Here is a 14223-nt window from a genome sequence, read left to right on the forward strand (position 1 = left end):
TGTTTGTAGAAAACAGTCTTTTTTTTAACAAACTGTTTTAAAATGGCTGTTACATATACAATTTGCACATCTACATCAGTCTGCCTCCACACACCAAAATCCTGGACCTTTTGTAAGGCACCAGAGTGGGTGTCGCCCAATTAACAAATTTACACAAACACCTGCAGACAGTTAGTCAGCTAACATGCAGACAAGAACATGTGCAAAAGTGCATTGAATTAAAAACAGTGTCCTAAAACAGGGAAGATGTAGTCAGCATCTTCACACCAGCCATGATCTCACTGTCTTGTTTCCATTTGGAAAAATCAATAACACTACAGTTGGTTCCAACAACATGCATGTAACAAGGGGTGGACAGTAACTAAGTACATTTATTTGATTACTGTACTTGCACATGATTTTTGAGTATCTGTACTATACTTGAGTATTAATATTTTTGGAAACTTGTGACTTTTACTCCACAATGCTTGAAAGACAAATATTGTACTTTTGACTACACTATTGAAATATGAGCATTCCTACTTGTTACTTTTAACCACATTTGATTCTTTAAATTCAATAATGTGATAGACCATCACGAAGTTCATCTTGGCTGAATTGGCTGAGGTAATGATGGTGACAACAGATTCTTCAAAGGTTGAGAAACATAATTTCTGTCCACTGTGCAACAGCTTGTTGCATGGTAGACTGACAATAAAGTTCACTTTGATTTTGACGTTGACAACAGATTCTTCATCAGAACATCCTCCATGTAACCTGGGAGACCCTAGACGAACCTGTTAGCAATTGAGATTTGAGAAATGGTCTGGTGTTAACCAGGCTATCCTCCATGATCCGTTGTGAAATTGGAATGAAATAAGACAATCACCTGACATTCACAACATAGCTAGATCTTTCACCTAGCCTACATCATTAAACGATAAGTAGGGCCTATTCGGCAATTAAAATGTTTTAGATTTGTGAATTATATTATTGCATCTATTTGAGTTGCAAAGCTATAAAAAAATAGGTAAAATATTGTTGTAAGGAACTAGATCTGGTCCTATGAAAGGATGTAGCTAATGGCCAAATAAACATTACCCTATCATTACAAATACATTAAAAAAGGAAAAATAATTGTAGCCCTACTTCTGAATACTTGTATTTTTAAAAAGCAAGTACTTCTGTACTTTAAGTCAAGTACAATTCTGACTTAGCAACTTGGAGTAGGCCTAATATTTGACAAGGTGTATCTACTTACGTAAAGGAATTGTGTAGGCTAGGCTCGTCCCGTCCACCTCTCAAACACTGCACATGGCTGGCTAGGCTAGGCCTACTTTATAAACGAACAGTCAGGATAGGCAGGGCCTAGGCTCCTGGACGAGCACGAGATATTGAGAGTTGGAGGTAGCCAACTGTATTTAACAGGCAATTATTTTCAGTTTATATTATTTTAAGTTATATTATTAGTAACAGAGTAGAGATATTTACATTTAAATTGCCAGCCAATCTCTTAAAAACCTGAATAGAGCGTTTAATTAGACCTAAGCCTACTTTAGGCTACCTGGCGGCCAACTCCGAACATTGATTGCCCTGTTGACCTCATTTTGACCAGCCACATTTCAAGTGAGCGTGCATTAGTTACCTTAGAAACACGTTTTCCATTCATTGTATCGAAAAATGTAGTACGAGGCGTCTAACATGTCGAACCCATAGACTGTATTATATAGAGTTCTATATAGTCTATGGTCGAACCTGATTGAACCCGTAGCCCTGACCAGTGACCACCGTGGTGAGAGAGGAAAACACAGCTGTCTCTCCCAGCAACCACTTCGGCCACATCTTGCTTGTCACGGTCCAACAAACGGATCCTAGGGAGGGAGGAAGGCCTTTTTTGGACGTGAGGCTGAGGCTAACTAAGTATTTGAATCTACGCATTGTGGTAAGTACTGCAAAATGTGTAGTGCTACTACTCAGGGACGTGTAAAGTTACAGTTAACTGGTTTAATAGTCAGCATCCTAGACTGCAAGGAATGTCTGACTCAACCAGTCTACTGCACAAGCATTCACACTCGCTAGCCAGCTAGCTTCAAGCTAAATACATCTCGAGCTGCCGATATGGTTAAATCTGTAGTTTAACATAAGCTAATGCAGTTTTCGGTTCTCTGTCGCGATCTACTGCATTGACATTTCTGAAGAATCACTTCAGCATTGCGTATCTGAAATGAACTGATCAGAATGAAAAACTAACGTTAAAGTTATGGCTGGACTGAGGATGGGAGGTCGCTGCATCCATCCCCATGGTAGCAGCCTAACGTTAGTATATCTAGCTCGCTGGTATTGTAGTTGTTGTCCCGTGGCTTACAAATTATGACGCTGACATTTCACCATCTCGAAAGACTGTTAATTTAACTAATATAAGATGGTGTTCAGACTATATACTGTCCATTGTATAATAATTCAACGCTTTGGATTCAGCTGATGGAGGCATTTAATCGCTTTAGCTTGTTAGCGTAGCTATCAGAGTAATGCATGCCAGCCATGTCAGCTGGTTGGAGTTTAATGCTAACTTTAACGTTAGCCACGATATGGCTGGACAACAACTGCAATTACAACTGCAAATACTGCAATTTGGTCAGTAGCATCCATCACTACTCCAACAGGTATCTTCACTCGTTGGCGGTCCCAGGCGTATCTATAGTGTTAAGACCGTTAGCCTTATTTTGGCCATGGTTCAGAATATTATTGCAATCTGTGAAGCTGTAACACTGTCTGTTTGACTTGGCTTAAGTTAACTATGTGGCAAACCGTTTCGATGCAAGTTGGTACTTCTTTGGAGTGCTCCAGCTCAATTGTATTCTATGACCAGTGAATTTAAGAAATTGCCATGGTTTTGGACATGACAGACACAACTATGATGACAGGCTCAGTTACCTATTGATGCAGACATATTTCTGTCATGTTGTTTCTGCAGTTTGCAGATTCATGGATTCTACGGAGTGCACTACTGAAGGAGGTCAGCCTGGGGCCGTCGATGACCCTCTCATGGGTGCTATGGACCTTTGCCGTCTTCGCCGGTTTCTGTGTTATGGGTCAGAAGGACCTACTTACAACACCAAGGAGCCATCACTCGGCATGGAAAGCGTGTTGACCTTGATCCAGCTCTTGGAGAATGGCAAAGGCTGCGATGTGGTGGAGGAAATCCGCAGGTTTGGACAGGATGGACGAGCCGTCCGCTCGAACCCTGCACTGTTTGCCTTGGCCGTCTGTTCACAGCATTCGGATTCAAAGACCAAGCAGGCGGCATTTCGGGCCTTGAAGGACCTATGTCACCTCCCAAGCCAGTTGTTTGCATTTATTCAATTTAAGAAGGAATTGAAGGACGGAATGAAGTGTGGTATGTGGGGTCGCGGCCTGCGCAAAGCTGTTGCTGATTGGTACAACAGCCAGGACCCCATAGTTCTTGCTCAGGCTGTGACCAAGTGCAAACACAGGGCAGGCTGGTCACACCAGGACCTTCTTAGACTTTCACATATGAAGCCAGCCAATGAAGGTGAGTAGATGAGCAAGAATTGTTGGTGTTTTATGAAAAAGTATCCTGACTTTGAATTGAAAATAGATTAACGATTTAGGGATCATCCACACATGTGAAATGATGACTGCCATTACAAGTGTGTGGTAAAATAGAGGTTGAAATGAATGTATGTGTTCATAACAAAAATCAATAACAAATCTTCTTCATAGTGCAAATAATATTGTATTTTACAGCTATTGCACTGATTAATAAGTACATAACTAAAGGGTGGAAAGAGGTTCAGGTTGCGTACGCTGACAAAGAAAACTCTGAGGATGTTGTCAAAGTCCTGACATACCTAGAGGCCGTGGAGAAGACCAAGCACTCGAATGACGAGATGGAGGTGATCCATCTGATTGATGAGCACAGGCTGGAGAGGGAACAAATCCTCACAAATCATCTCAAGTCCAAAGAGGTCTGCCACTTGAATGATCTATGGCTGATCTGTGTGTTTGGGAACTGAATTGTAGTGTTTTGTAGTTACTTGGACCGGCTCTTACTGCACGGCATACAATTGAAAGTTTAAATTGTGTATGGTATAAATTGTATATGGTATATGGTATTTGTTACAGTGGTATTACAGTCTGCCTTAGATTTTCATGTGACCATAGGTCCCATAATTCTTTCAACAATATGAGTTTAAAATCAAACTAAAGTATATTATAGTTTGGTCTAATGGTCATTTTTAGAGGCAGCATAAGAAGTACATTTATATGTGTAAAGGATAATCTGGTATGATGTACTTTCTCAGTTGTCTTGACAAATACATACAGTCTTGCTTGGTTGTAGGTATGGAGAGCTTTCTTAAAAGACATGCCACTGGCTGCATTGCTCCGACATTTGGGCAAGATGACTGCTGACAAGGTTTTTGCCCCAGGAAGTGCTGATGTTGCAGCTGTTTGTGAGAGGATTCAGAATGACACTGCTCTGAAAAAGGTAACGGCTGCACATTGATTACCTAGAATTTAGTTTAGAGTCATTCTTTTCAAATAGAAAAGCTACTTGAAGAAAGTAATATGTGATTTGAAAATCATTAACTGTACTAATTTCAGTATGAAATATGAAGTGACCTTTTTTCCAGTAAACTGATGTACCTGATCTCTGTGTAATTTAGCTTGCATCATTGATTTTAAATTCCAACGTCTTTCAGTCAAAGTTGCATCCATTCAGCATCTTGCTGGCAACAGAGAACTACAAGAGGGGCCACGGCAACAGAAGTAAACTGAAATGGGAGCCAGATGCACACATCATCCAAGCTCTGGACTTTGCCTTTTTCCAGTGCTTTAAGGTCAGTCTGATTTCTGGAACATGTAAACACAGCACATATTTACAACTATTGATATCAAGATGCCTCTGAGGGTATAACTTAAGCCATAAATGATAATAGTGTCAGTGTATCTGTGAATAGGGGATATAGGATTTGTAATGTGTCATGAGATCTCAGTTGTCTGTCATTGGCTCTCATTCGGTAGTGGCTGTTACCATGTGCATCATTAGCATGTGTGGAAGGAGGGACACCATATGGGGTTGGTTGTCAGTTTGGATAAGTGGATTTGCATTTTACGTGTGAAATAATCCTCTCTATCTTGTTAACTTGGGATGTATGACACTACCTAGTATAAATACAATGTGGTTCAGTCATATAAAAATACAACCTAGAGTCACTGCACAAATGTCTTTTAACATGCATATTTGAAACAGTTTGAATGACCTGCAGAGGTTTAGTTAGCTTATTTTAAGCTGTGTTCCAACTATATATCCAAAACTAAAACATGTGTTTTACCCTGAAATGAGAATGTGTTCTGTCGTCAGTTAAGAATGACTGTTTACAAACATCTGTCTCCTGTTAACGCCCCCCACACACACACAGAATGTGGAGGCCACAGGTAAGATGTTTGTGGTCAGTGTGGACGTGAGTGCTTCGCTGAGCAGCACTGCGCTGGGGAGCTCCATCAGTGCTGCCACGGCAGCTGCCGTCATGAGCATGGTGAGCATTCACAAAGCCCGGGTTCTCCTAGCAACCCATGGCTCTGGTATACATTTTTCAGATGGCTACATTGTGGTATCACTGGCTGCGAATGTATGTTGAGAGCGATGAAGAATTTCAGTGTCTTGAATGCTTTAACTCTCTCAAATGCTAAGAACATATAATGGCTTGACAATGTGTCTGTTTTCTTAACAAACCAGCTGCTGCTTCTCAGAATGTAATTAAAAACAACAGTTGATCAAATGTTTTGTAATTCTTGAAAGTATGGCTGTAATTTCAGGGGTTGTGATGCAAGTCATACTTTTTGTTCAAGGTCATTACGCAGACGGAGAAGGATGCTCAGGTGCTGGTGTTCTCTGAGGGAAATGTCACCCCAATCCACCTCTCTGCTGAGATGTCTGTTATGCAAGTTACAGCAGAACTGGTGAAGGTACAAACATGTGATTTTAAAAATGTTGCTTGACTTGATGCCCTAATGTTAAATAAGCACTAAAGAAGATTAGCTCTCGGGGTCCCCTTACAGTTGAGAAGCGACAAACAAACTAAATATGCGTCTTTTGCTACAAAGTATGAACATAACTCTGATACAATATAGAGGGAATGCACAGACAGCAGTCCGTAGAAAGAGATCTGTGTGAGGCAGCCGTGACCTACTGGTTAGGGCTTCGGGCTTGTAACCGAAGGGTTGCCGGTTTGATCCCTGACCCAGTAGGAAAAATGTGGGCGGGGGAAGTGTTTGAGCACTGCTCTCTCATGCCCATATCCACAGCTGAAGTGCCCTTGAGCAAGGCACCTAACCCCTCACTGCTCCCTGAGCGCCATTGTAGCAGGCAGCTCACTGCTCCGGGTTAGTGTGTGCTTCACCTCACTGTGTGTACACTGTGTGCTGTGTGTGTTTCACTTATTCACGGATTGGGATAAATGCAGAGACCAAATTTCCATCACGGGATCAAAAGAGTATACTTATACTTATCTCCGAATTCCTGTAGCATAGCAGCTTTTCCATTTCGGAGGAGTGGCTCTGTTCAAAATGGAAAAAACTGCTGCCTTTTAAGATATCTTAGAATTACCCGAATAACAGTAGTTTTTGAAGGCTGCATCGATGCATCCTCCATGCTCCCTACTACCCATAATCCTTTGCCGCAACATCAGAAACAGCTGTGAAAAGTAAACAAAGATGACAACGGTAATGGCTGCCGAATCTGTTGAAATGTGTTTTTTTTTTTTTTTTTTTTTTTTTTTTTTTTCACTTTTTTTTGCTTGGATTTGTCAAAATTTGTCGAAATAAACACTGTACTATCTGATTATAGCATTGTTGTAACCGTTGATGGCGTCTGGTCTGATATACAGTATGTGCCGCCTGTCTACCGTTAGCCTGCTAGCTTCCGTAAGCTAGTTTAGTTTAACATTCTGGCTTTTGCTAAAGTCATACCAGAGAGGGTTAAAGCGGAGTAATATTTGACATAGGCCTACACCAAGAGTGTGCTTAAACATTTGCTGATTACCAAGTCTGCTTCTGGACATATTTCTCATTTTGACCTGATGGTAATTTTGATACCATAGATTTAATAGAGACCCAGTCAGACCAATAGTATGAAAAATCAGGAACAGAGTTTATTTACAATGATGCGCATCAAAGGAGAGACAGCATGACTTCACCTAAAGATCCATCAGCTGCTCTAACTAGACAAGTTAGGGTTTAAGTATCCTTCCAGGCTGACGGGAGATGCCGTTAGTCATCCCATTTCACGTGGACTACGCTGAATCACACTCTGATTAGTGGCAACCTGGCAATCCGGAGCAGATAGCTACTGATGCAGCCATGCAGAACAGTGAAACACTGCAAAGTCATAATATTCCCGCTTATCTCTAAATACATAGTCACACAAAGATATACACAGGGACAGTACAGATATCATACAGTCATTACATACAATCATACTTTTAGTATCAAAGTGACCCACTAATGAGAAATGCAGAACATTATACCACATATTGGAATATTGGACATAATGCAGAACATTCAACCATATATTGGAATATTGGACATAATGTTCTATTCCACTTTCTCTCAGACCATAGTGTAACAGGATGGGTATGAAGCCTAGCCTGGCTAGCGCGACCACTTCTCAATGAGACGTGGTCTGGGAACCAAACGTTCATTTTCTCGTATTTGAAAAAAATGCCCAGATCCGTTTATTGGGTGCCACGGATGTCTATCAAATGCGTCTGTGCATAGCTCATCATCGTCTTGCTTTCCCCCCTGTTCTGTGATTGGTTCCCTATCTCAGGCGAAAATTTGCTCCATGGTCTCCAGGCTGCCTTAGCAGCGTGAATCAAATCGCGCGCAAGGCAGCATGGGAACACCCAGGCTATATGAAGCCTTTAATAAACGTCTTGTAGTGATGTAGTTTTTAAGATAAAGGTTGCTCTTGTACAGGTTGTGTGCCTTGGGTAACCCTAACAGTGAAATGTCAACTTCCTTTGCTGCAGGTCAACGTATAGAATATACTGTAGATGTAAAATTATTCCACTGACCCAGAGTTGTGTTGGGTGTTCAGATCCCTGATGGCAGCACAGACTGTGCCCTGCCCATCCTCTGGGCCTCAGAGAGTGAGAGGCCTGTGGACGTCTTCCTCATCTTTACCAACAATGAGACCTGGTTTGGAAAGGCCAACCCGGCAGAAGCACTCAAAATGTACAGACAGGTAAGTCCCTATGTAGTGGAGTTCACTTCACTAATCATTTGCCATGTATAGCTGTGAATGGTAAGAATTTATGGAGTTATTTGAACTGGTGATGTGTCATTGCTCTGACTAGATATTTTCTATACCTGAAAAAGATTTAATGATCTTGACACCCAAGCCTACAGGTCCTCCAATTCATTCCTCCCTGTTATTGTCTGATATAAATTAGAAATTTTCAAAGACAGTGTATTTCCTGAGTTAGATTGGCGGACACATACACACACACACACACACACACACACACACACACACACACACACACTAAGCGTCTGGTCCAATAATCACACCGGAAATATGTTCCAGTGTACCATTGACTGAACTACTTTTTTTGTCGTCTCCAGAAAATGGGCCTCAATTCAAAGTTAGTTGTGTGTGGACTGACGACCACGGGTCTCTCGGTGGCTGACCCTGACGACCGAGGCATGCTGGACATCTGTGGCTTTGACTCCAGAGCTGTGGACATCATCCATAACTTTGTTCTGGATCTCATATGAGAGGACTGTTGTCTGGACATCGCTATGACCCTGAGAACAGACTCCTGCAGAAAGGAACTTGAAGTGAACTGTTGTCACACTGGACTGATGTGCCCAACAAAGCACAACCTCCATGGACTTAACAAAGAAACCCTTAAAGGTGCCATGTGTAAGAATTGAGGTAAAAATATCCAAAAAATGAGCTACACGCATCAAAAGAATGAGAAGAAATAACGGCGATGATGTCATTAAAAAAATGACAAGGTATAGTGCTGCAGAGAGATCAACCTAAATTAGCATGCTAAATTACTAGCCACAGCCCGACAGGTGTCATAATACCAGTTTCGGCCATGGGAGGCGGTATGCGGGCAACATAACCGCCAGACAAACTGCAATACACGTGTCTCGGTTGATACTCTAGGATAGACCAACTCACTTTCTGGAGGTATACTGCCCCATCTTTTATGGAATGTGGAGTATGAATTGATTTTTTGGCGGACATTACACATGGCACCTTTAACTGCCCAATGATGTCTCTCACTTGTCAAAAAGTTACATTTTATTTAGGTTATATTTTGTCATCCAGCCGGCTGGATGAGTTTCAATATATATTTTAAAAACAGGATTTGACATCCAAGATGTGAATTTCACAGGTTGACAGATGATCACACTTTCACACATTTTTGTATTCCCAGTCTTTTTATGAGGTAACACAATGTTATTGAAGCCCTAGAACCTACAGTTTGAAAGACTGAATGGAAATGTGGTATGATATTGGATGTTGCAATTTTCTACCTGAGCCCTCTTGTTGGATGTCTTTAGGTACTAAACGACAACAACGTAAACCGAATATGGGGGCTTCGGGCTTACTCAAAAGATTAATATATATTATACATTTACTTTTACCGGGGTTAACAGGCAGAGGTGTATCTGTAGGAATCCTGTCCATGTTGGCTGACAGTTGTAATGAACCTTGTCAGTAGTGGGAAAAGAAGTTTACTATGATAGCCAGAAGCTCCCAAGAACGCATTACTGGTATTAGCAGGCTAGCTAGTTTAATGCTGAACATGTTTTTGCTTTTTCTCCCTAATGAAAGTACTTAAAGACATCTATCAATAGGGCCCCAGGTTCTCCTTTAATGCTGGCCTTTAAACACTTAGCTTTTGGTCTTTTGCCAAATATTACAAAACATTAAAGGTGCTCTAAGTGATACTGGGTAACGTCACTTCTGTTGTCTTTCAAACAAAACAGAGAGCTAGCTCGCTACTTCCTCCCCCTCCTCCCAGTGCTGCTCCCGTGCAATTGAAACTCTCCTAAACATGCATCTCGTCTGTGATTTGCTGGAACAGTTTGTTATGTTTTTATGGGCTAGGTTTGCCCAGGTTGTTTTTGTTGCCGTTTTTGGAGACTGGGCTGTCCACAGATGGCATTTTTTTACAGTGTATTCAGGACACAGACAGCTAGTGGATGGTTAGGTGATGTTTGCAGTAAGTGACAAAATGTTTTAGCCTAAAAAACGTATGGCATCGCTTAGAGCACCTTTAAAGACATCTATCAATAGGGCCCCAAGTTCTCCTTTAATGATGGCCTTTAAACACTTAACTTTTGGTCTTTTACCCAATCTTACAAAACAATGTTAATGTCTATTGACCCCTAGTTTCGGTGAATACAGTGCATGTAATATTGTAATACACTGATGTAATACATTTTTATTGGAAAAGAGGCTAAGTTCTTGACGTGATACACCCTGATGACGACATGTTTACAACACATTTGTTGTTTCTATTGGATCCCAAAACTATAGAAAAAGTCATAAGGTGCACTTAACCATGTACTGGTTTCATCAAATAGCAAGCAATTCAGTGTTGTATTATGGCAAATACAATAAGGAGAACATGCAGAGAAAGTAGCAGAATCTTTTGTAGCTGACCTTTGACTTTGTCTTCAAATAAGCTCTTTATTTTGTAAGTCATAGGATATATACTTAGAAATGCTGTTGTACACTTAGCCGTTCATGTATTTCACATGCATATTTCTTCATTGCTGTGTTGTGCTTCCGAAGGTCACAATCAAGGTATTTTTTGTCTGTTGACACTAACGCTGCTAGAAAAGCTGATTCTGTAAAATAATTATGAAAACATTAGGCTACTAATTGTAGTGTAATAAGGGTAGTTAGGTAACTAATTTAAGCTATGCTATTAGGAACTCACTACATTTTTTGATGTAACATAAACCTGAATGTACCTTTGTAATATTTGTGTTCCTTAGACTTAATACACACTGCTTTATACATCTTTAAATATTGAACAAATAAATGTTGTTTATACTAAACGTGTTCTATTCTGGGGCTCTTTTGTGGTATTTATTTTTGGTACACAGGTTGAGATCTTTAATTCTTTGGGCCAGCATCGCATACAGAACAGGTCATTATTCAAATGTTCCTATACTTGAGTAAAATTGAGCTGCATTGCAGTTTACCTACAGTTTAAATGCCTGCAATCAGAACATCCATTAATTCCACAAAACTCAGCATGCATTCAGGGGCTGTTATAGTCAAAATTTGTGCAGTTCTGAACTAGGGATCGACCGATATATCGGCCGGCCGATATTTGCGTTGCAACAAAAAAATGCAACAAAAAAAGCATGCTTGCTTATCTAATTGCCTAAATTACTTCAGGCTTTTCAACATTGTGTTATGTTTTTCTTTGCTCTAGCTACATCAGCAAGTATCGACAGAAACGTGCCCATTGAACTTGGGTTGCAGGGACAAACCCAAGGTTTGTTGAATATTCACCCTTGTGATTTCTTTTGATTATGCCTCCATGTTCCTACACTCATATTAAGCCACTCCAAATAATAATTTGAGAGAGAGAGAGAGTAATTTGGCACCCTCTCATTCATAAACAGTCAGAAGAGCAGCGGATGAAGATTCATCAGATGCAAAAAAGCCACGCATTGAGGTAACCTTACACTGATTATCAATGGCATTTTCTTTTTCAACTTTTATCAACACTCTGTGCAGATGGTACTGCTACACATGTGTGGTCTGTGGTTTGTCATCTCTGATTAATTTGGTTTAACTGTCAGGATGAAGATGGGATGCTGGATGGAAACGATGCTGCTGAAAATAATTATGTAAAGGGATTATAAAATCATACATATCTTTAGTGTAAGTTATGTAATAATACATGCTATTGTCATGTATAAGAACTCGCTACTTATTTGTTTAAATGGTACAGAATCTGATTTGAACCCTTAAGGAATATTTTTGTTACTCCTTGGACTTATGTTGCTTTACTTTAAAGTTGAATTTTGAAAAATACATAAATATTGTTCATACTGCATGTCCTGCTACTGAGGCTAGACTACATAGAAAATGACTATTTTTCATAATACACAGAATCCTTGTAACATCACAAGGGACCCTTATAAACATGTTCTTCCCTACTTGAATAACATAATTAGCAGTTTTGAATTCTAGGCTGCTTTTTCTGCATGTTGGGTTGAATTTGGAAGCCCCCTATGAGTTTAAACCAAAGGCTTCACAACCAAAGGGATACAGCACAATAGAGATGTTAAACAATACTACACAGACACTTATCTCAAAGCTGGGGGGGGGGGCTGGATGGAAATATTTGTGCTGTGGCCTAAACTAATTTGCACTTTAGAATGTTAACCATGCACACACAGGTGGGATAGTTATGATGATACTGCAATAAGTTCACAACCACAAAGCATATTTGATGAGTTTCAGTTGGTCAAAAATATTTCTAATAAATAAAAATATAATAAACAAATTTCAGCACTCCATGAAATTATGCAGGAGTGGTCACCTGTGTTGTTCAGCTATAGTTAATCTTATATAAGCTTGTTATCTTGATCATTGTAATGCTAGCCTATATCTTACTTTTTCAGGACAGTCTAGGCTACCCATATTTGGAAGTATGATGTGGTAATATTTGCATTTGACTTATGTCAGGCTTTATATCAAGATAAATCAATTGTGTCTCATCATGTTTGCATCAATGTCACTATGAAGCATGCCAGTAGAAATAGGCCTATTCATATCTGTGTAAGTGGGGTTGTCTGGAATCTGGCAATAAGAACCATGATAGTGGGATATGCTACTCTATATGGCTAAGCAATTTACAAAATTAGTTTACATTAGAATGCATTATAATTTCGGCCCAAAATTGAAGACCATGTAGAAATGTGTTCGATTTCAAAACCGGATTACTCGGGAACTGCTTAAAAGGGCAGATGATTGTGTTAGGCTAGGCTTCTTGGTGCAGTAGTGTCAGGTATCCTTTTGATTAGTTTTATTTGGGTAATTACCTTCACTTCCCCTATTCCAACACTCACAGGGCCCTTATAAGCCTAGGCCTCTTTATTCTAACCAATTTATTTACTCAGTTATATGTTTTACTTCAGAATCATAATTGGCCAGGTTTGCATACAAACAAACAAGGAATTTGACTCCGGTTAATCTTTGCTCTCAAAGTACAACACTCACTTTACATAAAGAATAAAAACAGGAATTTCTTGAATTTCCCCTGGGGATCAATAAAGTATCTATCTATCTAGGAAAGACAGTATGACATATACAATATAGCAATACTATAAAGTATGACAGTATGACATATAACAATATAGCAAGTGCTCCACCAGCCATCATGACCACATTCTACCGAGGCACCATCGAGAGCATCCTCTCCAGCTGTATCGCTGTGTGGGGCGGAAGCTGCACTGAATACAACAGGAAAGCCCTGCAGCGCATAGTGAACACAGCTGGAAGGATTATTGGTGCTTCACTCCCTCCCTGAAGGACATTTACACCACCCACCTCACCCGCCAAGGCGACCAAAATTGTGAGTGATGCAAGTCACCCCGCCACAATCTGTTTGATCTACTGCCCTCTGGGAAGAGGTACAGAAGCCTGCGCCCCGCACTACCAGACTCACCAACAGCCAGACACCAAGCCGTGGGATGCTGAACTCTCCCTCCTCTCCCCTCCACCCTCAGCTACATAACATCCTGGACATTGGACCCAAAAATGGCCGCCTGCACTACTCCACTTGCACACTTGCACACTTGTACACTTTACAACTGGTGTTGTTGTCCTGAAACACAACACTTCTGCTGCTCTTACATAACTTGCACCACTATGCCACTTTCTTCTTACTTAGGTCAAACAGAACTACCCAAGCCTTTTATTGGCCTGAATTTGCACTAGTATTTTTATTGACTGTCTATGTACAATTTCAACCACATTTTGCTGCTCTTATTTTTTCATTATTATATGTGCCCTCTTATTTACTTACTTTTTTGTTTACTTGAATGTTATGTTTGTCTGTGGACCTAAATTGGTAAAATATGTCTTGTCTTCACCGTGGGATAGTGAGAAACGTAATTTCGATCTCTTTGTATGTCTGGAACATGTGAAGAAATTGACAATAAAGCTGA

The 14223-nt window shown here is 40.3% G+C and overlaps 1 protein-coding gene across 1 annotated transcript; it reads left to right on the top strand.

Moving 5' to 3' along the window:
• Positions 1–1663: 1663 nt before the first annotated feature.
• On the top strand, positions 1664–9036 carry ro60 (Ro60, Y RNA binding protein). The gene is made up of 9 exons (XM_048238658.1): positions 1664–1921; positions 2954–3532; positions 3748–3968; positions 4343–4489; positions 4704–4841; positions 5424–5540; positions 5854–5970; positions 8102–8248; positions 8629–9036. The coding sequence occupies exons 2-9, from the start codon at positions 2965–2967 to the stop codon at positions 8779–8781; spliced, it is 1608 nt and encodes a 535-aa protein (XP_048094615.1). The 5' UTR covers positions 1664–1921; positions 2954–2964; the 3' UTR covers positions 8782–9036.
• Positions 9037–14223: the final 5187 nt, after the last annotated feature.

The sequence above is a fragment of the Alosa alosa genome, chromosome 1 (genome assembly GCF_017589495.1).
Source record: "Alosa alosa isolate M-15738 ecotype Scorff River chromosome 1, AALO_Geno_1.1, whole genome shotgun sequence".
NCBI lineage: Eukaryota > Metazoa > Chordata > Actinopteri > Clupeiformes > Clupeidae > Alosa > Alosa alosa.